At 38.5% G+C, this 23,490-nt stretch overlaps 1 protein-coding gene across 2 annotated transcripts; it reads right to left on the bottom strand.

The window, feature by feature from the left end:
• Positions 1-12,924: 12,924 nt before the first annotated feature.
• LOC102087072 (neuropeptide Y receptor type 4-2-like) lies at positions 12,925-23,288 on the bottom strand. Of its 2 annotated transcripts, XM_013371988.3 has the most exons (3): positions 23,091-23,288; positions 19,271-19,359; positions 12,925-16,620 (listed from the first exon to the last, which is right to left on the bottom strand). In XM_013371988.3, the coding sequence occupies exon 3, from the start codon at positions 16,501-16,503 to the stop codon at positions 15,370-15,372; it is 1,134 nt and encodes a 377-aa protein (XP_013227442.2). In that variant the 5' UTR covers positions 16,504-16,620; positions 19,271-19,359; positions 23,091-23,288; the 3' UTR covers positions 12,925-15,369. The 2 variants fall into 2 exon arrangements, with proteins under 2 accessions (XP_013227442.2, XP_064923419.1); XM_065067347.1 differs by lacking the exon at positions 19,271-19,359 and having other exon boundaries at positions 23,091-23,282.
• Between the last annotated feature and the right edge of the window lie 202 nt (positions 23,289-23,490).

Raw genomic sequence — 23,490 nt, 5'->3', positions numbered from 1 at the left:
TTTTACTCTAGAATAAGCCAGTTGAAAAAACGCACTCATGTTTCTTGTTAATTTTAACATGGGGCTATCAATGAGACCTTGATGTTGTGTGCAAAGGAAATTGAAAGATTAGCCCAGGAACAGCTCAATTTAAATGGATTTATTAGCATCCCGTATTGTCTGGGCTCCAATTCTGGTGGCTGATCTGTCTGGACAGATTCAACACTAGGACCGAGCACCATGGATTTTGTTGAAGTTCTCTTGGATTGTTGGGGTCCAGTCAACATCTTCTCAAGATCATGACCTATGTTTCGAGTAGAGAGCTGCACAAAACTTTCTTTTCCCACTGACTTCAATAAGAGGTATGGAGGCTAAACATCTCTAATAATAAATAAACATATGTGTAAAAAGTGCTTGTCATAGTACATAGAAGTGGATGCTGAATCACAGCAATGTGAAGTGACCCTTCAGAAGGATCTGCTAGTGCATGTTCTGGCAGATCACTACCTGGGTCCTGCTTTTTCTTATATTGTATGTCTGTCCTATAAACATAGGCAACACAAGATTGTTACTTCTAAAAGCTTAAATGATTTGCACATGAATATCGGGACACAGTCCTAAGAGTGGTTTCCCACTCTGCAGTCTTGACCATGACCTGAGAGCTCAGCTTCTCTTGTTTGTGGTTCCCCTGTGTTACTGTTTAGACAGAGGCTGGATGGTTATGCAGTATGAAGTCTGCTCCCACTTCTGCTCTGACAAAGCCCAGGCTGTATGATCAGAAGGTGTTGATGTTGTCTGGGTACACCAGATTTTTTTTTTTAATTGATATGTTAATTAAGGGTGTGTTAGAGTCTCATTTACAAGACTGGTAATACTGGTAACATACATACTGTGATTAGTTTATAAGTTACTTTTGTCTGTCACTTCTTCTGGCATAGATGATCCCCAGAGATGACACAGGTCGAATACAGTTAAACTAAAGCAGGACCCAGTCACTCAGCCTGCATGAGCAGAAGAGCAGAACCATGAGCACAAACCCAGCTTTGCCAACTGGAGTGCATTTGCATCAGGCCTCCCAAAATCTGAACTCAGGTCACTGGAAAACAAATAGCTCAGTTCACGTTGGCCATGGTTTCAGTTCAAAAGTAAATCTTCTTTTAGTCTACGATGCCTCTTCCAAAGACAATCACTATAATAATAATATTTTTATCACATCACATGGAGAAATGGGGGCCCATTTTCCAAAGGTGTGTAAGGCCGGCAGGAAAAATTACCTCAAATTTCTAAGCTCTTCCAATTTAACAGAAGGCATGTTGAAGAAAACAGGGCCTGTACAATGTCTTTCATAATAATGGGAACTTTAGCCTTTGTCCAACCTCCAAGAGCAATACTGTCAAGAGTGAACAAACTTTGATTATTAGACAGTGAGAAAAAAAATATTGCTTGGAGAAAAAAACCCAACAAGTTCACATGAATAGTGGACAACACTATTAAGGTTATTTCCAAATTATAAGGTTTCTTTAAATGTGAAATCCTGATTTACAGAAAAAATTCAGCAGTGGTGGAACCACTTAGAAATGGAAATCTGAGTACATCTACACTTAGAGTAGGTGGAAAAGGATCACGATTTTGACAGAACAAAAATAATTAACACAGCTCCCAAATCAAGACGCCTCAGTGAAACAAAGAATGAAATAACTTGTTAACCAAATGTATTCAAGGCTGTTCAAAATTGGTTACACCTGGATGGGGACTAAGCTTTAGCCCAGCACCCTCCATGACAATAACTATGTAGAGTTGCAGAATCCATTTCCATTTGCACAAGCGAAGCTTGTTTCACTGACTCCCATGGTGCTCTGCTGCTTTACAGCAGCTGAAAATCTGTTTTTAATTCAACCAGATGTTAATTTTAAAGGCTGGGCAAGTCCTGACTGCCTGGAAATAGGCTTTTTAAAATAGAACACTCTTCCAATCTCCCCTACTGTGGTAGTTGGCATTTAATCTATTGTAACCTTTTCTCCACTTTCAAGATTGTTGTGAGGATGTATTAATGCTTGCAAAAAATGCCCCATGCTTTGCAGAAAGTAGCTTTCTAAGTATGATGCACTTTTACTATCTCTAATGCTGAAAAAAATTCATAAAATCAAGAAGCATGTTGATAGTAGGTTACTGGAAACACCTGTGTATGAAAACACCACCTGAGACCACAGGACATGAAATGGTGACAGAATCAAACTTCGTGTAATTCCAATCTAAGATAATTGATTGAAGGTTAATTGCTAGGGAGAGGGCCAGAAGACATGCCCTTCATTTATGCTATTTAAGGGGCTGGGCATGGGGTTGTCAGGTGAGCTGCTGGGGAAGGTGAGTCTGAAAAGAGGTGGGAAACTAATATAGCCTTTACTACTGAAGTCTAGTGTATTTCCCATTGAATAATTATGGTTGAAGATCTAACTAAAAATTCTTTACTGTTGTGGGTGGTGTGAGGGGTTTTTGTTTGTTTGTTTGTTTGTTTTTAAGGTATCATATTCTGAGACACTTACTACTTATAAAAATATTCATCTGATGATCTAGAATCTTCAAGGTATATTGCTATCCAAAGAGAAATGTTTCCTGCCTTTACCTGAAGGGAACAGGAACTGATTGTTGTGATGCTAGTTCCATAAGAAGAAAGATTGCCTAAATTAATGCTGTCTTGAGAGGAGCTTGCCCACAGGTAGCTTCTTCAAAATGGTTGACTTTTTTTTTTTTTTTTTTTTTTTTTTAATGCAGCACAGAAAGAAATATCAAGGCACAGAGAAATTAGTGACTTAGCAAGCTGAGATGAAGGAAGGAGACTTCAAGCAAGGCTGATGTTGACTTTGTGGTGTTCAGTCTGATATCACAACTACCTGGCAGCAGAGTATGGGACTGTAAGAGCTGGTCTGTAGCTATAATCTGCTACAGCACCAGGTAAGCTTTTTTTACTGGATAACCAGATATTATTCTTAAAGATAATACAGTTAGGAGGTACCTCAATAAAAGCCCTCCAGTTTCAAGCCCTACGTTAGCTTGTCTTCATGCTAATGTTGCCCCTTTACCTGAACTCACTTCTCTTTCTTTCTGATTTAATTTGCCTGATTCAGGTACAAACAGCAATTTTAGTCTGAATAGTGAAGCTCTTTTGGTCATTTTTAATATATAGATTGGCTGTTTATCTGATCCTAGTAGTCTTACTTTGCAGTCTTGGTTTCTGTAGATAATTCTTCAATGAGGGGTCCCTGTATCCTGCATTAGGTCCTTGCACAATGACACATTTGTCAGGTATTGCAGTTCTGCTGCTCTGTGCATCCTTAGATTGCATTTGCATTTCTCATAGCTGCCTTGTGTTATGAGCTCACTGTAGTGCTGGAAGGGCAGCATCATGTCATCAAGCAGCACCAGCAACTGTTGCTTTCTTCAAAGGACTCTATAGTATCTTCTGATGGCAACTCAGAAGATGGACTTGATGTTGTGGAGAGCAACACCTCAATGCACCTTGTGCACCTGCATTATAAATATTCCTGAGTCTGTGCAGGGATCAGACTTGTTCCCTCAGCATTATGGTACATAGCTTAGACTCCACATCCACACACTGTTGAGCTAATACTGGGTAAACACATATTGTAATACCTCTATAACACATATGTATGAACATACTCCCTGAAATAATGGTTTGTGGTGGACTTTACCAATTTCTCTGTTCACTGATAATTTACCAGATCATGACTACTTACATATATATTCACTTGGGATTTTATCATCTGGCAGTTCTGAGCATTTGGGCTTCATGTTGACTCCTCCTTTCTGCTCTTCTGTCACTAAGAGGCAAAAAAAAATACTAAATATGTTTGTTCAGATTTGTTTATCCAACTCTCATTACTTAGTGAGAGTTACTTAATGTCTTCTCTACAGTGTTGTGGAGGACAAACTAAAAAAATGAGTCTGTCATACTCCACTGTGATCCAGAGAGCAGCTGAGCCAGCTGAATGCGATTATGCAAGTTGGAACATGAACAGCATGCAGAGCAGACAGTAGGAATTCCCTCTGGCACAGTGGTGCTCAAGAAACTTGCCATACATTTGCAGCAATTACAGAGGTTGAGGATCTCAGACTTCCAGCTCATTGGAGAACGCAGACTTGCTAATTTATTTTCATTAATGCTTCTACCAGACTGTACCTGGTTTCTTGTACTCTGCTTTCCTCCATATTGTAAGCTGAGTAAAGTCCATGGTGTCAATACAGGAAAAACATTTTTTTTCAAAACATAGAAGGTGACAGTTCAACATAGAGTACTTTTCCTCTATTTAGTATGGAACTTAAAGTGTTGTATTAGAAGATTCTATAAAACACACTTTGGGGTGAACTTGTGACCATTTGCAGCAATAGCAAATACTGCTAATAGCAGTCAAAATATTTTATCCTAATTACATGTTAAGTACTTTCTGCCTTACCATAACATTGTCTGCATTGTCATTATGTTGCAGAATTTTTCATTTCCTGCTCTAAAAGGCTGTTTAGTTCTACTGAACTCTGTTGAACAGATGTAGCATTTCACCCAAGAACTGGTTGTATTCAGTTCTCAAAGTGGTTCCTGTAAATAAGATTTTCAAAATGCTTTCTGTCTGAACAAAAGTATGGGCCAGTTTTTATTACATGCTATTATTATAATTATAGGATCTTCTGCTTAATCAGGATGTGCTTAATTAGGATAGCCATTTAATTGGGACATCTCCCAAGGAACCAATTTAGCTTAATGTTATCAGTATTATCTAATCAGGGCAGCTTAGGAAAAAAAAATGCTTTTAAAAAATAAGACCACAGCAGAGGAAAAGGTAAGCTGATGTTTTGCTGGCCTGAGGCATCCAGCCCATTCCCTAAAGGTTCAGATTGCAGCACTGCTCAAGCAGCTGCAGGGATGACCTTCTTAAAGTAATGGAAGACAAGCATGATCTTTCTGTTGTGAAATTACCAGACACAACCTTCAGTTCTGCTGTTGGCTGCCATGTCCTTACACCAGAATACCCTGGCAAGTGAGATCTGTGAACTTCATATTGTACCCAAAAAGAAAAAGGTCTCTGAGAAGTATATTAATAAATGGCAAACCAGGAAATACCACCACATTTTAATCATTAAGCTATTTGCAGTGTATGAAATAAAACAAAAAGTAACAAGTCATAAAAGGACAATTATTAAAATAGAGATTCATAGTGAAACTGTTACTCATTAGCTTTTGTTCTTATTTTAGTAAAATATCTATTTGTTCTATCTTAGCTTTTGCAGCTAATGCCATTGTGGTTATACGTTCAGCATTACCTGATGAGATACCACCATCAAACAAAAGCTGCTGTTGTAAGGAAACATAGAAACATGCAAGTTAGACCTGAATTTCAGTAACAATTTCAAAAGCACTACCTTCTTTGGCCAAACTTAACATTCCATTTTGGCCTGTGAGCTAATATGACCATCGATGGGGTCATATTAGAGCCTGCAGCAGAACTGAGGCTGAATTTGGAATTTTAAATACTAGTGAGAAACCTGGAGGGAAGGAAGACAAAGTAGGGAGCAGACTTCCAGTCAGTGAAAATCGGTGACATCTGTTTGCTATTGGTGCAGACCTATTGGTCTTCATGTGTTTAAGATAGTAGCTCAAGACAGTGAGATGAAGCAGTGATATACATTTGCTTGTGCAAGGTGGCAGCACTGGAACAAGGTTACCCGGAAGTCATGTAATTTCCATCTGTGGAGATATTCAAAATCCCTGGACATGGTTGGGGGTAACTTGCTTAAGGTGACCATGTTTGAGCTCACAGATTGCACAAGATGACCTCAAAGGGTCCCTTCCAACATCAGCTGCTCTGTGATTCTGTGAAGGTTCTGACTGCACTCCCCTCAGTGTGGGTAAAGAACATATCCAGAGACGGAGGGTTTAGTTAGGCACAATGTTGACTCTGGTGGTGAAGCTAGCTTAAGAAATCCCCATCCCCAGCATTCCCTCTCCTCTATGTTTCCCCATACTGCAAGGTCACTGCCTCTTTCCTTGTGGTGGTGTAACTATTTATAGGGCCACATCATTAACTGAATCAATGATAAGACAAGGTTAAAAGTAGCAAGTGTGTGGGTTGTGGGTTTGTTGGTTTTTTGGTTTTTGGTTTTTTTTTTTTTTTTTTTAGAATGTTTATTTTTTGAGTGTTATTTTTAAATGCATATCAGTTCAGCTATCCAGTTCCCAGCGCTACTGGGATGTACTGTCACAGCACATGGAATGATGGACAAGTGGATGGGGAGGAAGCAGGGGAGAGACTAGCATGATACCTGGATCCAACATATTGTGTAATTGTATGCTGACTTACACTGTCTCTTACTGAAAGCAGGAATATCTGTTATCTGATGTTAATTACTTAAAAAAAAATCAGGCTTCTGTCTTGAGCCAATTGTACCTCTTGGGTACTCTTCTTATGGAGACAGGCAGAACATATAAAATCAGGTATGCTTTCTTTATGAAAGTATAGCCAGCAAGTTCTGCTCAGGTATGTGTTCCTCAGGGCCTGGATGGCTCATTAGAACTACAGAGCCTGCAAGAAATGAACTAATTCAAGCGAAGTTAATTATAAAATCAAGTGACTTCCCAAGAAAGGGAAGTGTTCTAATTGTGTGACTGCCCATCCTTATTCAGGTCACCTTGTACAGCCTCATCTCTTTTTTAGGTTCTTACTCCCTGAGTTTATTCTGGATTGAAGATGCTGGGATTGCAGTTTTCAGAGATTCAAGTATGGTTAAGGTGGAAGTGGATTATTGATTAGTGTGCTGGTGTAAGACTGGGTTCAACACCTGCCCAGGTACAAACTCTCTGTGTGAATTTGGCATGTCACCTGGGAGCTGAATTTACTATTAGATTTAGATGGAGCTTAGGCACATATATTCCAAAATGGAATCATCAAAGCTCTTCCTAACCTCAGATCTCTTCTGTGCCATTTCCCTTGTCTACCTAAAGTCCTACTGTGGCTGTGTCCAGAATCCCCTCAGTCTCATTGTCAGCTGTTCACCTTGGAGTCCTGCTGCTCTCTGCAGAGCAGGTGCTGCCCAGCCTGTGCTTCCCCAAAGGCTGGCTCCATCAGATGTGTATCAGCAGCTTGGGAAAGGTAATACCTTTCCCCTACCCTCTCATATAACTGAGTAGCTGATGTATAGGGAGTGTTTATGAGAACTTTCTTTCCTGTACAGCTTCTACAGTAGCAGAGAGCTGTATTTGTAGCACATGGATATAATTATCTCTCTGTGTTTTCAGAGCTCTGAGAAGAAAAAGGAAAGGTGTAAACCTATTCAATTTGTTAGTATATTCTGTTCCCAGGAGTTAGTTATCTGTACATCATTGCTGTCTCATATGGTAAGGAGCAGGTGCTCTGTGGCAGTGACCCTGAATGTGTGTATGCAGCCCTTGCGTGTGCTTGTGATATGTAAGAAAACATTCAGTGGTGTCCAAGTCAATGTGCTCCTGCATCTGGAAATAGAGTTCTTTGTAGCTGCCTACACCTAATTTCTGTGTACCCTCATGGCAGTGTAGGAGATGCTGCTGCTAGTTATTTACAATTAATGCATGTTAACAGAGGATGTAGCACAGATATTCCTTCCTAACAGTGCAGTGATTTGTAAACCTCTATTAAAACACTTGTCAGTGTTTTCCTGAATAGATATTATAAATGCTATTTAAAAAAAGTTTGATAAAGAATGGATGTTCCTGGAAGCTGCTGGTACTTATTGGCCCCCTACCTCTTCCTAATGTGTATCTAGTTACAAAAGGAAATAATAAACATCATTTGCTCTCAGTATAAAATGGGAGATTACCACTGATAAGCACACTCAAAATAAGCATCACAGTGGTTGTTTTCATTCCCTAGCTGTAATAACAGCCTATGGAGATAAAAATGAATGCAGCCAGTCCAGCTGACAGCTGAATCATAGCAACAACATCAATTGATTTATTTCCGTGTCTAAAAAAAAACTAATACAAACTTTACATAGTCTCCTAGATACAAGATTAAGGTTAATATCTTAAATCTGTTTCTTACTCTCAAATACTCTCTCTGTCCACACAGATGCCTGCTACTGCCTGTTTCATGTGCATTCTATTTGTAAAAAGTGATACTGAGTTAAACTGGTTGAAATAAAAAGCACATTCCTCATACTTAAAAGGTGTTACCTGTTCTGTACCATACCAAATCATACTGTTTACTTACAGTCCAGTCACAATAGTGCATTCATGTGTGTTCTACAGTGTTTATCACTACTGTACTGCTTCTTTATGTTCTTTCTAGTGAAGCTAATGTATTAACCGAGGCTGTACTGCATAGCAGGAAGTCTAAAACTAAGCTCCTTCTAGTCCTGACAAAAAGTAAACAAAATCTTTACTGCCTTCATTCTGTTTGCAGAGTGAGGGACTGTTTTTCATCCTTGTAAGTTGTTGTTTGGAAACTGTCAAAATAAATAAGTGGATTTTCTTAAATATTTTTAAAGTATATATTTACATTTGTTTCATGGCTCAAATCCTGATAAATTATAATATATGGACTTATACACATATATATAAAATGAATCATATTTTAATCCTGGAATGCTTTGCATGTTGTTGGTCTAACCAATTGTGATTTGTAGAAAACTGATCAGTGTAAAGCCTCATATTGTCCTCACTTAAAGCTTAACCTGTGCAATTCTGGAATGTAATATATTCATTTTGGAGTGCAAGGAATTGTGTGTGTTGGATCAGGGTTTTCTTTGCAAATATATTGCCTGTTGTTCTGAGTACAGATAGAACATTTTGTTTCAGCCAAGTAACTCCCTACTTCCTTCCAACAAATAAGATACTCTTATCTAGGACTTCTGCCTGGTTGTCTGTGAGCAACTCACCTAGACACACAATGCAACTACAATGCCATGAATCTTTCCTTTGTATTGCACGGGGAATACGTTTGTCCTATTAAGAGCCGTATTTCATAGACTATTCGTGAGGGAGAGAAACTACAGTAACAGTTTATAGGTTTAACACCAGACCTGTTGGTCTGCTATTGAAGATTAGCTTGCTTGGTGTGAGGTTGTGCATGCCCGAGTGCATTGTTGTGTGCCATGTGAGACTTCTGGGGTGGCTTCTGCGAACATGGGTGGTTATGAAAGGATGCTACAATTTGCAGTAGTGTAGCTGTATTTCTGATTAATTGAATCAGGTGCACATTGAATTTTAAATGGAACTGGTGTTAATTGTCTTCACCAGCCTAAAAAATTATCTTAACCAAGGTCCCAGCCAGCTTCTGTTGTCTTTGAACCTTGTGAGCCTTCCCAAAACACAAGACCAGGGGGTATATACACATTATGCTCCTGAAGTAGTCTGTGTATTTGCCATTACTTTAAACAAAACTCTCTGCTTGACTGTATTAATTCCTGTGAGTTTAACATGCATACTGAAGAGACCAGAATTTTCCAGTATTTTTCAGCTCTCTATCTGCTGCAAATGTGATGTGTTTCAGAAAGTGGTAAATGGTCTTTAGGACATCAGGAACTCTTCTACAATCTGTTTTGAAAGAAATACCTGATATATGTAAATACTTTTAGTAATTACATTATCACGGGGGTGTCAAACTCATTTTCACTGGGGGCCACATCAGCCTCGTGGTTGCCTTCAAAGGGCCAAATGTAATTTTAGGGCCATATAAATGTAATTGCATTTATAACCGTGAGGCTGATGTGGCCCCCAGTGAAAATGAGTTTAATACCCCTGACCTATCAAGTAGATGAATCAACGCTCATTATCTTACTACACGCATAGCATGGGATAGGTGCGTTCTATGTGCAGTTACCATGTAATAAAAAGGAATCAAGACAAATATTTATGAATTACAAAGTAGTATTTGCCCACTAGCTGCCGACAGGGAGATGTTGTATTCCTATAGTCTGGATAAGGGACACAGTAATTGGTGGGCTAAATTTATTGTATTCAAAGGACAGAATTTTTTACCTGAGACTTCAAAGACAGAACTGTGTCCTGTTTTTAAGAGTTGAAGTGCAAGTTTCATGTTCTGGATGTCATCATAGCTTTTGATTAACAAAACCTTTCTACTACCAGAGATTGCATCTTGATGTTGTATTTGCGTTTGATATTCTACAAAAAGTATTTATTCATATTATTACGTCACCATGTCTACCATAACCCACCATGTTTTGCCAATAGGCAGAAAAATGTGCAGTGTTATATTTTGTGCACTGTGACTACTTATTTTCTATTATGGGTGGTAATCTGCATTATAGATGCTATTGAATGAAGTATTTTCTGTCACATGGGAGAAATACTATAGCACTGTTTAACTGAGTTTTTTTTTTTATATTGATGAGACCTTACCACCCATTCACTAAGTTCTAAAAAAGTCTCTGGAATTCAATCTAATCCCATATTTCCATTATATAATGTCTGTGCTTCTACGGGGCTTCTTGTTTACTATGCATTTATTGGAAGAATGAAGAAACAATTCTGACTAAGGTTTAATGTGCATTGTCTGGCAGGAAAAGGCATTCTACAAAAGCATGAATCTCAAGCTTATTCTGCTTCTGACTTCTTGAGTTCAAGGAAGTGCCCTTGTAGAGCAAACTGGGAAAGTGAGGGAAGACTGTAAAAGTGATGTTGATACTCATAAAATATAAACCCAGGTTACCCATGGTGCTATACAAAACAATTCCAGTGGAAATCAATATCAACCTGAAAGTCAAGACAATACTTCCTGAATGAGAAATTTGAAAGAATGGCCTGTAATGAAACATCAGGTGACCTTTTCAGAAGACACACAGGTCAAAGGAAAAGAATCCCTTAAGTGGTGCCTAAGATGTGATATCTTAATTTACAATAAGCTCTGTTAGACCATCATCCTTAATGTGTGTGCGCACTGCATTTGCAAATAACAAACCTACAGTGCAGACCCTGACTGCTGTCACAACATCATTACCAACTGATGATGATGGCATCATATTTGTGCCACAAACAACATGTCAGGCAGGTAGCAGATACTGCTATTGCACTCTTTCTTCGTGTGTGTAGATGTAATAAACTGTGATTATAGCACAGTCTCTGGTCATCTTTGATACCTTGGTTTGCTTTCTGCTGAGGCAGGTACCCCAGACTGGAAAAGTTTACCAATTCTTTTAACCCAGTCAAAGAATTTGAGGTTCAATAAAATTTTGATATATCCCATATTGGTGTTTACCTCTGAGCAGTCTCAGTTAATTTCTGGTTGGGGTGCTGGTCAGGGTTCAGGGCAGTATGTTGTTTAGGACCCAGTTTTCTGTGCAATCTGTGAAGTCTGTGAAGATGAGCTGAGTCCTGGTATCAGAATATTCCAATGTCCCACAATTTTTGATAATTAGCCTGTCCTTTCATCCTCTGTTGGCTGTGCTGCACTGTTGTCTGATCTTAGGAATAAAGCATCGAGCTACTAATCCTTTATATACCAGTGGCTCTTATCATGCAGTATAACTTGTTTTTTCTTGATAAACATTAGTTAAAAACTAAATCTTATGTACTTTATACTATGAATAGTATTATGCCATTTTACAGAAGCAGGTACAGATAAGTGAAGTAACACTCAATATTTTGAGTCCCCATAGCATGCCACTTGTATCATAGCAATAAGTTATTTTCTTGCTCTGAAAACTTCACTGCCTTCCTACATGTCACAAGAGTCAGGATTATAAAAAGCTGCTTTTTTTTTTTTTTTTAAAAAAAAAAAAAAAAAAAGCAGGGTGAGGTCTTAGAATTGTATGAAATCATTATTTGCACAACTCCTGTGTATTTCCCCAACATTGCCTTTGTAACTCAGTAGTAGAACTTTGTAAAGAGCATACTCAAAAGCATCACTGTATACAATGAACACAAAAATGCTTGATTTTTCTTAGATATTAACCTTATTTGTTATTTACAAATGGATCAGATGTATATAAGCTATTCCTATTGTGTTACCCTCTGCTTGGACCAAAATGATGCAGCTGCCCTTGGTTGCATCAAAGCAAGAAATAAAATGGCTCTTTCAACCACACAGGCATAATCACATCCAGCCTTGTACCTTTGCCTTCAAAAGGAATGCTTGCTAGAGTAGTTCTTTAGAACTAGCAGTATAACTTCCTCTACTGCATTTGTGCACGGTGTATAAGCCTTTATGTCCACATTGGATGAAGTGGTGAGAAAGGCACCTTTCTTGTTACAGCTTTTGTGCCAGCAGGATGCCTAGTGTGTAAGTAAAGATAGGGTTTACACACAGGATAGATATTTAGTCCTTTAGAACTTGGATATATATATATATATATTTTATTTCTGGATTTACTCTAAAGTTTGTTTAGTTACCTAGGGAATTGTAGAGGCTGAGAAACTTGTATCTCAGGATGGTATGTAAGTAGATGGATAGGCAGCAGCTGGTTGGGGGGTTTGAGCATCTGTATTTTTGCAGTTAGATGCATGGGTGTGGTTTGGTGGCTTTTAGTGTTTAAATTATTTAGTTTATTCAGACCAAAGTTTGTTAGCAATAAACAGTACTTGACTCCAAACTTGACACTTCCCTTAATCATTAGAAGAAGATGCATCCATTTTGTGTCTGTCTGGGTTATTGCAAAGCTGGATCTGCTTGCTTTACGTATTTACTTGTGATCACGGAGACAAATGGCCATATGAACTACAGCTAAACAAAGCGCCAGAACCAATTGATATTTCTACTCTTTGCAGGAAGAACTGGGACCCAATGCACAATGCAAATGTGTAGCTCTAGTGGCAGGTCTCTGACATACTGTAAGTGTCCTATCAAAAAGTTCTCACTTGGAACTAGCAACAAAGGCATATTCATGGAAGTACAAATTCTAAATGTAAGTGTGCTTCCATTTAACACACTGATGCTTGGAAAGTTGTATACTTAAAATCATAAATCATGTTCATGTTTAGCAGAATATTCTTACAATAGCTTGACATGCATGTTAGTTAATTAAATGCTGGAATTATAACAAGTGCAGGAAACAGGCAGAATTACTCAAGGCTAATTGGATGAAATACAAAATACACTACAAAGTTTAAGCAGTATTTAAGCCATTGAATAATACAGCACAGTTTTGACATAAATCAAGGAGTTATTGTATTTTGTACTACTCAACATTGCATCATTGCTTCAGCTACAGTAGCTGCATATAAAATAAGTCTTCTTGTTCTGTGTTTCTTATAGACTTAATGTCTAGTCTAGAAATGACATTACATGCAGACAAATCAAGAGAAACAACTTCTTGTCATACTGTGGCAAGTAACAAAGAAAAAAACAAAGCAGAAAGAAGGCCATTTGAAAGAAGCTAAAATGCCTTGCCAAATGCTTGATGAAAATACAAAAGGTAATTGCACTGAACACTTGCTGAGATATATAGGTTCTATGCAGAATTAGAAGGATGGCTCCATCAAAACAGCTTCTGCCTTAAGATTATGCACAAGAGAATTAAAGTCTAAACTTGAAGTTTTGCCACTGACTTCTATGCACCCAGCTCAGAGCAAGGGATTAACTCCCATTTCTGCCAGCTGAGGATATGGTCTCATGCTTGTTGATAGCTCTTGGTACCTTATAGCATAAGGTTTTGATCTTGTCTTCAGATATTCTGTCCAACATTCATATTGCATGTCAGACCACAGGGTGCAAATAATTTTTTCCTCACCTTACTGTTCACTTATTTGTCTAATCAGAGAGCTCCCAGCTAAGGGGTTTCCAGCTGTCTGTATAACTGTACACCGGGGAGCTTCAACTCAATGCAAATCCATTGACTACAATGAGTAACAGCTGCTTATGACAGCATAATTCAGGTTGGAAATTACCTTAGCTGGTCACCTAATCCAATCTTCTGCTAAGGCTAGTTTAAACACTCAGGACAGAATATGCTTCCACATTTTTTTAGCAAAGTCTTGGTTGGTCTCCTTTTTATACTTGTTGTGTTTTTATTTTTAATCAATTCCTTAGTACAGGCTTCTTGGACATAATTACTTCTTGACTTCTCAGCGGTCACTGAGCAACCTCTATGGCTATAGAGGTTAAAATAAGTTCATTATTTGTAGGTTTTGTGGACAGAGGCTAGAAGTACCACAGATGTGAAAAAGTGTAACCCTCAATTAATACTGTCAATTGCTCTATTAATTTGCATGTAACTTGCCTTGAATCTACTCTGGATTCCACTTGAGTATTTTCATTGGCCTTCTACTGCTTAGATAGAATTTCAGCTCCATTTCTGCTGATGACAGTGAGTGGGACTTGTACTGACATCAGGTTTTATTTTAACAGGAAACTGAAAGCCTCCATGCATGTGGTTATTTCTTTAGGAACGTACTTATTCTGAAAAGACTGGGCTTCTACAAACATGTTTTCATGCTTGTTCTGACTTTCTGCATAAGATATTTTGCAATTAAAGTACCAAGGAGCTGCTGAAGCAGAAGCAATATCTTGCTACCATCACCACGAACAACTCCGGTAATCCAGCTGCCATCGTGGCACACAGTTTCAGCTTTGTAGAGCTTTGTGACTGACAGCAGCAGGAATTGTGAAATCCATGAGATCCATTTCCATGTAGATCTACAACTGTTTTTCATTTGCTTAAAAATGGTGCCTAGCATCATCTCAATGTGTTTTAAGAATTTAATACACTGAGTAACATTTTCATTTGCCACCATCCCTCAATAAGTAACTGTTGTCTTTACATGCCAGGTCATTGTTCTGTGTTCCTACTTGGAGAGGCAATGGCTGTTCCCAAGTCAATATGACAGAGACATTTCATACAAACACCCAGTTGTTTGATGTGAACTAGATCTGCCAAAAGATTACCATTACCTAGTGGGCTGTGAGAGTTGGTAAAGCACAAAAATGTATGTATTTATATATCTCTGTTCCACTGGTGTGTCAACTGTGCATAAAAATCTTTAATAATACTGAAAAGCTGGGAGAGTCTTCTCTAATGCAACTGTTGGCAGCCTGTTGTGCTCATACTGGAAGTCTGGGTTTCTACTGCAGCCATGGTAGAGATGTGGGCTTGACTGATGAGCCCCATGTCAGTCTGTGTGCAGCTCAGTTACTGATCTGTCAGAACAGCTGCATGTGCATCAACCCGGGCTCCTCTATGTTTGTACCATCTCAATGACACAAACAACTTGTGTACCACAAGGAACTACTGTATATATTTACAACATTCCTTTGCCTGTTCTTCCAAAAAATCAGTCAATAATGGCTTCCTGTTCACATCCTAGCTATGGCATCGCCAGTTGCTTTTTATACCTACAGGTAATAATTAGTGTGTGGTGTTAGAGCACCCCTCTGAAACGTTTTCTACTGGCTAGATAGAATTATGTCTGCAGTTCAACATCAGTGAGCCCTTAGAGACTTCAGTCTGCATGGTGGATAAAGGCAAATGATCATATTCTTCCATTGATGCAGTTACTGAATTATGCTGGCAGCTCAGAATCAGCGACTTAACTTCTTTTTTGAAGTTGCTATTTAGAAAACCATAGATAACAGGGTTGACACAAGTGGAGGCCATAGCTACCAGGTGGCACAATGAGAAGATCAAATTGTGGTAGCAAGGTGAAATTATTTTGTAATTCCAGTCCACAATGGTGTTGAAAACATGCAGTGGTAGCCAGCAAACAGCAAAAGCCACAACCATGGATGCCAACAAAATATTTATCCTTCTCAGCTGAACTGCTCGATTGCTGTATTCACTCTTCTCAAACATGTCCTTTCTCTTCTGTAGACGTAAGTAGATACGCAGGTAGCAAAGTATAATGAAGAACAGTGGGATGCAATATTGCAAGAGCAGTAAAGCAGTAGTGTAGATAAGTCTGTGTTGATCAGAAGGCCACGAGTCAATGCATATGACCTTGTCAGTGGAAAAATTCATAATATGTGAGAGCTGCTCATACAAATCTTTAGACAAGATGGATGTAGTCAAAAAGGGCAGGGACATAAGACATGCTAAAGTCCAAATTACTCCAATTCCTAGATAGGCTTGGGAGATATTTGGCTTCCAGCCAGTTGGGTTTATGATAAGCTGGTGTCTTTCCAAAGCAATAAGAACTAGGGAAAGAATTGATACTGTCACAGATGTGCACTGAGTGAAAGAGGTCATTTTGCACATGACTTCCCCAAATATCCAGTAGTCCATCATAGTGTAAACAACAGTGAAAGGCAGACAGACAAGACACATAAACAAGTCTGAAATTATTAAGTTGGAAATTAGAACGTTGGTGACATTGGCTTTTTCCTTTTGCTTAGCAATGACAGCAATCAGACAGATGTTTCCCACAATGCCTAGGACAGTCTCCAAGCTGTAAGAGGTGGCCAGAAAGACAGTAAGGTCAGTGATGTTCCTGCACTGATTAGAAATGTGCATGGGGAAGCTTTGGTTTGAGCTCCAGTTCTTACTGTTCAGGAAAGGCAAAATATAATTAAAAGCCTTTGTATTATTCATCCTGAATCCTAAAATATTTGTCCAAAAATGTGATAGTCAAACAGAATATGGGTCTTCTGGAGTCAGTCTAGAAAATTCTTTCTCTCTTCTATTTGTTTGTAGAAGATCTGTGTATATCTGCAAAAGAAAGGAAAAAAGATTGCTTAGTTATGCTACAAGAAATCAGTGAAAAGGGTAGGAGGGGCAATGAGACGGGGAAGAAATACCAGGGATTCTGTGTATATCCTGCAGCTTCCTCTTTTATAGCTTATCAGATGGGACCCTTTGCTAAATTGTGGTATGGAAGTCTGTACAACTCTATTGAATGATGACTGCATTTCATTGTATGCAATTCTGTTTTTACAAGGTTCTGATCCAAAACTGAACAGAAGATACATTGTGGGGCTGCATTTACCTTCAACTGAACTAAACATCCATGTGAAAAGTAAGGCATATTAGATAAAAAAAGCCAACACTTGAGATAATCACCATGCAAAAATTCAGGTTCCTATCCTCATGATGGATTACATGGGACAATTTTGAAAAAGTCTAAAATAATTAAAAATCACTTCAATAGGAACTGCAGTCCACATTCCCTGCTTCCCCCTTCTGGAAAATATATATATTATATATTAAAGATATATGATATATATTATATATCATATAATATATATATATAATATACTACCCATGAGGCACTGACGTCTCCCTCCAGGTCACCACTGAGTTTATCAGAAATATAGTCCAGTCTCCTGATTTTGGCTTTAAGAGTGAGTGTTTTTGACAACCTCTTTTAACAGCTTAATGAGAAGATTCTCATGGATTCTTTCTTAGTAAAATTGTGCTTTTTTTTAACCAAGAGAATTCATGTGTTGTAATAGTATGTACTCGCTCCTGGATACTGTTTCTGCATGGGCATATGGGTCTGCTGCTTAGCCACTGCTGCAAGGCCTGAGCTGGAATTTTCAATGGTGTCTCAGGGATGTGAACCCACAGAGTTAGTTGGGGCTGCACACCACAGGGCTGCCTGGACTCTACCAGATGGCTCCTGGGAGGCTGTTGTGACCTGCCATAGCAGAGCCTGCTTTATAATCCCGGCTCTGGAGTCCAAATTCTCTGTGTACAGGAATCAAAGAAAAAAACTGACTCCAGTGGGACATCTCCTCAGGCCAGAGGCAGTTACATGCTGTACAAAGGCTTGTAAAGTGAAAAGTAAATAAATACTCTGGCAATGGCATTATTTACCCATTGCATGACCCTTTCCTCAGCAATAAAATTCCACACAAACAAATTTGTGGAGCTGTGGAAAGCTGCTGGGTTTCAGAAAAACAGGTGGTCAAGATATGAATGCATAAATAAAATGGTATAGTGATGGTGACATTTTGAATAGCATTTACTCCTGAGAAACTGCATACATATAGGTAAGTAGTACTGCACAAAAAAGTGTCCACAATGCTACAATTTTTCGTTTGCCTTGTCTTCCTCCTTGCAAATTGCATTGTATGCCTCTTGTGATGTTGCTTTTCACTAACAAAAGCAATAGTGTACAGTAAATAAAAAGTTGTTTGGGGATCATTGTTCTGCTTGACTACCTCTATCTATTTTTTGTGATGGTCAAGACAGTAACAAGAGTAAAATATAGTAACCTTTAATTCTTCATGTTCTCCCATTTCCTTACTAGTTTAAATCATCATTAAAGAGGGTAAAGGGAATCTACTAAATTGTGGACATAAGTATGACTCTTTCTGTTCACTCACTTTCATGTTGTTACTGAACTTGTGTGAACAAATTAATTTATTTTCTGGAACTAAAAGACAAGCGATGATGCTGTGTGGATTGCACAGTCATATATGGGGAGGCTTGGTGCAGGGAAGACACTGTTTCAGCATGAAAAATGCATATAGGATGAAAGACCATCAATGATCCCCTTAGCTTTGCGTGATTGCTGGCCAGTAGAGATACCACATATGAAACAGAGCTAAGGGATCAGCAGCCTGCAATATTATGTGATACTGGTCAAAGGAACTCAGTCTTGGCATTTGGACAGGACAAACAGACTCTGTTGTAAATGTAAATGAACATGAGCTTTTTACTACAGTCCCAGCCTAGTACCTAGCTACAGTATCCTCGACAACAAACACATATTTCACTTTTGTTGCTTGAAATATGTGTGCTGAATTATTACAAACATCTGTGCCCTACAGAGTAATCCGTCTCAAGGGTCCCAAACACATGCTGAGGTGTCAGTGTGGAAAACTAATAATGTTGAAGCAAAAAATGAAAGTAGTGGAGCCACCTGAAAAGCAGAAGCCAGATCACACAGCTTGAAGAGGCACATTTCCAAGAGGAATGCAAAGGGCAGAGCATGGCTGTGCATCTAATGACAAACATGATGGGCATAAAGAGCATTTCTGAAGGCTCTGCAGTGCATTGTGTTGGGTTAGGAGCTCCTTTTCTTTTAACACATTGCATTCTCTGGTGTTTCCCACAAGGTCAAGCACTCCCTGGGCATTCATTTTCCTGGTACTGCCCAGAGGTAAATAAGGAATTGTCACCCTCTTATCACAGATAAGAGCACTAAGAGAGGTGAGACATTAATTGCCTCAAGGGAACCTGTGGTGCACTATGTAGTACTTAAAACTGCCTGCCAACCTGATGCTTTTGGAAAAGTCAGAGCGTAGATCACCTACATCCATAGCTTTCTGTATCTCTCATTCTAGCAACACTAATATAAAAAAGCAATTCTAGAAAAATAGAAAAATAAATGTTGTGGTGACCTTATACTTACGTATCTTATTATGGTATCCTTGGATGGCAGATTCTCCAGGTCACTGCCAAAAGCTGCATTATCTTGAAGTATTTGCCATCCAGTTGGGTCTAAATTAGGAACCACTAATAAGTAACGTGCACTTACTCTGCTTAGACATTTGCATCAAACGTTAGCTAATATACTGAGTCACCAATGCAGTGGGAAAAAGGGTGTTAGCCTCCTGCCTGTATTGAAGGTTTGTCAATTACCAATTATAGCAAAAACTTTATGGGCTAAAAAACCCAGCTTTTGTCTCCAGGAAGTGAAGCAACCTTTACTTAGCTTATAGAAGTAAGAAGCATGCCTCCTAAATCACTTTACAGAAGGTGTGGGGGGGAAAGTTGTATTGTTTTTGTTTGCTCGTTTTTCCAAGAGAGTAAATCTGTTCAGAACCCTTAATGAACTTCAGGAAAGAGATCAGGAACAAAAGCTAACGTTCAAAAAGCAAGGGTTGTTTTCTCTAATTGATGTAGCATGAGATAGTTTCTCTAAAAAGTGAGTGCCACAAAAGTCTGCAGTAAATTAACAAGATATAGAAGGAAAAAGAGAAGGAGATTTCAGATTTAATTTTTATGTAACTTAGGTTTCCCACTTACGTCTTTTATAGACATTCATCGTTGCTGTCTGTTTTAGAAGGAAGGAAGAAGACCAGGTAAGGTCAGAATGGTTTGTTTGTCTTACTGAAAAACTGACTCTCACTAGTCAGCTTGAAACTTGAAAGCCTTGCCCTGGAGGGCTATCCTGTGTTTCCTGGAAAAACTCCTCAAAGGAAAGGGAATACTGCAGAGATAGGTTAGGAAAGAAAATGAAACCCTCAGTGGGTTCCAAGGAGACTCCCAAACAATAAGTAGCCCCAAGTGGATAATGCGTGGCTGCCTTGTGAACTCGAAGAAATTCCATGAAAACCTCTATTAAAACTGTATTCCTGGAGGCAGGATAAAGCAAGGGACTGATACTGATGCTGTGCTCTATGTGCTAACCAGAAAAGCGTGGGTCATTCTTGCAAAACTAGTCATTAACATCCCCTACCTGTAATCAAAAACCAGTGTCCATAGTTGTGATGGGAAGTTGGGATCGATTTCCACATCAGACATAAATTAAACAACAACAACAAAAAAAATTATTACAGTGTTTGGCCTCATTATCTGTTACTCAGAAACAACTGTTTATATAGCTCAGAATGTAACCAGTTACTCAAGCAGTGTTTTGTGTTTTCAGTCTCTAACTCTTCCTGAGAGAAGCAATTCCTAAAGACATGAAGTGATTATATTATTTAAAGAGCAATTTATCTGGAGTAAAGCAGCTATCATCTGTCTCTTACAAACTGGAAACGAATGAGCAGTGGAAAGGTTTAACAAAACTATGATATTCATATTGCAGATACTGATGTGGTAGTGACTGACTGGCAGTGTTATCCCCTTTTTGCTGGCATTGACATTAAAATAAATTTGTCCTCTTTAATGTTACATCTTGGAGAAAGGTTAAAAATCAGTTGGCTATCTGTACAGGTTCCCAGGAAGACAACACTGGAAGAAAAACTGCCACTGAGTACGCACAGACATCCCACAGCAATGTTAAATCCATAAGGGATTTGGTACAATGAAATTTAATGGTGGACTCTTCATCTTTGTTTAACTCTGTGTTGCAAAAATATTGGGAGCTATTATCTTAGGTCATTGAAGAAGTTATATATGTCAAAAATTTCTAAAATGGGCCTAATTATATCTATACACAAGTTGTGTATATTAGTATGTTACAAGCCTGTAGCATTGGGAGAGATTATAAATTCCCAGGAAAGTAAATATTTCCCTTCCCTCTCACATCTGTATGTTTTCAGAAGGGAGCCTTTTAGGGAATATGAACTTATATTATGAGTTACCTTCTCTGATCCAGCAGAAATCCGGGAAGTTTTACTAAAGCACTTACTCTGTTTTTTTTTTTCCTGGTCAAATTCATAACAACCTTACCAAAGACACAGACCCACCTCACAAAGGTAAAATGTTACTAGCAGATCAGCAGACTGGAGAATGGTAGTTAATTCCTGATGCCTTAAGAATAAAAGCTACTGTGACTTGTCCTATAACCAAGAGAAAAACTTCATATTTTTACAAAGGCAGTCTTTACCAAAAGAGGTGGGGAATCCATAAATCATTGTAGTTGGCGCCTTAGCAGGCAGCCAGATAGGATATCTGGAGAATGACATGATGTCTACTGCCAGGAACCGCATGGGTTGGATGAGGAACAAGGAGTCTCGGGGACCAGGAGTTAAGAACTGTTTTTCTGTGTCCAGTAGTAACCAGGAAGGCTTCCTGTCACACCACAAAGTGGTAGGAAGCACACCTGAACCCCAAAGATGCCCCAAGAAGTTGCCATCTCCTGCTTGTACCCTGAAAGGTTGCAAAGCTCTGCTCTGTGGTACAAGGGTTGGGCCTTTCATGATGAGTCAGACCTGATCGATTTGTTAAAAGTAGACACCTGCTTGGTGGAAAATGCTAGTTCAATGTACCCATATACTGTGAACATTTAATGCGGTGAAGAAATGTCCCTTCAAATGTATTTTCTGAATCTGATGGAGGAGGAAGAACCCAGGTGATCATTGGGGTCCATTGGGTTAAACACCAAATTTCGTATCACCATCCCCTGTACAGTGGTTCAAGTACTTTGGTTTATTAAAAAAAAAAAAAAAAAGTTTAGGAATTTGTTTCTAGTGAAACAATGTGTCTCATTCATACCAAATCCACTTTTTTTCTTCTTCTTTTTTTTTTTTTTCTTTTTTTTTAATATCTGAAAATGCCTTATTTCCCTCAAAAAAAATCCAGTCTTTCAAAACAACACTTTTAATGTTTTGGTTCAGGCACTGACTGGTGACAGCAATTGTTTGCACAGCCTTAATCAAAGCTGAATGGTAAAGGCAAGGACCTCCCTTGCTTTTATAATATTTCTTGCTAAATATGACCATTAATAAAAATGTTAATGTTTATTATGGTGGTATTAAAAAAACTAATGGAGAATAGGTCCTTTTGTGCTTGGTGCTGTACCGGTCCAGAGGAGCAGACAGGTCTCGCTCTTGAGAGAGATGGACAAGAGCTTAAAAAGCATACAAAGAGAACCAAGTATTTATTGCTGTTTTCCCTTGCCTTGTGACTGGATTCAGAGTGTGTTGATTATAGTGGACTTTGGATCAGGTTCACTTAATATTTCTACCCTTGTTACTGTATTGTTCTAAAACCATAAAGAAATCTACAATATTTTCATGGAACCAAAGGACGGTGCAAGAATTCCTTGCTTTTAAGAATCCAATATGCATAAAGCCTTTCCATCCATGAGTTCCCTTGAATTTAATTTTCATGTGACTCTCAATATCAATGGATTGATTTTTAGAGTTTAAATGCTGGTTGAATGTTTTTCATTATCTCCTGTTTATCCAAATAGTTAACATGAATGATCATATCTGAACTGTTTGTAATCAATATTCTCATCTTCCTGTAAAACTTGTTCCTTTAAGTAATATTAATGTAGCAACCACTCAAACTGTCTCTTAAAAGTTTCTGATACACATGTCTTGCCTCAGATCTTGGATTAAATTTCAGGTGAATCCTTACTTAACATTTTCTGATTAGAAATTAGTCATTATTCAAAGCAGAGGAAGATTTGAGCAGAAAAGGAATTAGCAATGATGGCACCATCTGTCAGTCACTCAAGTGAAAGTTGAATAAATTTTTACAATCAAAAGTAATAACTTTAATAAAGAAATCTGAGCTCTTATGAGTCTGAAATAGATGATTTAGAGAATTCTTACCTGTTACTGATTGAGAAAATTACTGCTGTTGCTGCACATTTCTATCTTGGTAGAATGAAGGAATGTTGTAACAGCAAAGTAAGGTCTTCTGTGTCCTAGGAATCCAGAAGAGAAGCTCTCTGCACTGTTTCTGTTGGTAATTTGGGTGGCATCTCTCTCCCCTCCTCTTTCTCTCCCTCCTTCCTTCCCTCCCTTTAGCTTAGCCAATGAATTCTGCTTTATGGTTATGATCTGACTGTGAAGTTCTGGCTCCCTCTGCTGTTATATAAATTTAGAAATTCTATAGATAATTGAGAGGAATAGCAACTTCAGAAAAGAGCTGTGAAGTTATATGGAGCACAGCACGCACCCATGCTGCACACAGGTATGTGCTTGTGTGGATGCACATAGAAGCAAAGTG

This window comes from Columba livia, chromosome 6, assembly GCF_036013475.1.
Source record: "Columba livia isolate bColLiv1 breed racing homer chromosome 6, bColLiv1.pat.W.v2, whole genome shotgun sequence".
Lineage (NCBI taxonomy): Eukaryota > Metazoa > Chordata > Aves > Columbiformes > Columbidae > Columba > Columba livia.
Note: the sequence above shows the minus strand (reverse complement) of the source record. Positions and strands in the feature narration are given on the sequence as shown.

Excerpts from the sequence above, each read along its gene's own strand:
- LOC102087072 (XM_013371988.3), bottom strand. The coding sequence starts at position 16,503 with ATGAATAATACAAAGGCTTTTAATTATATTTTGCCTTTCCTGAACAGT.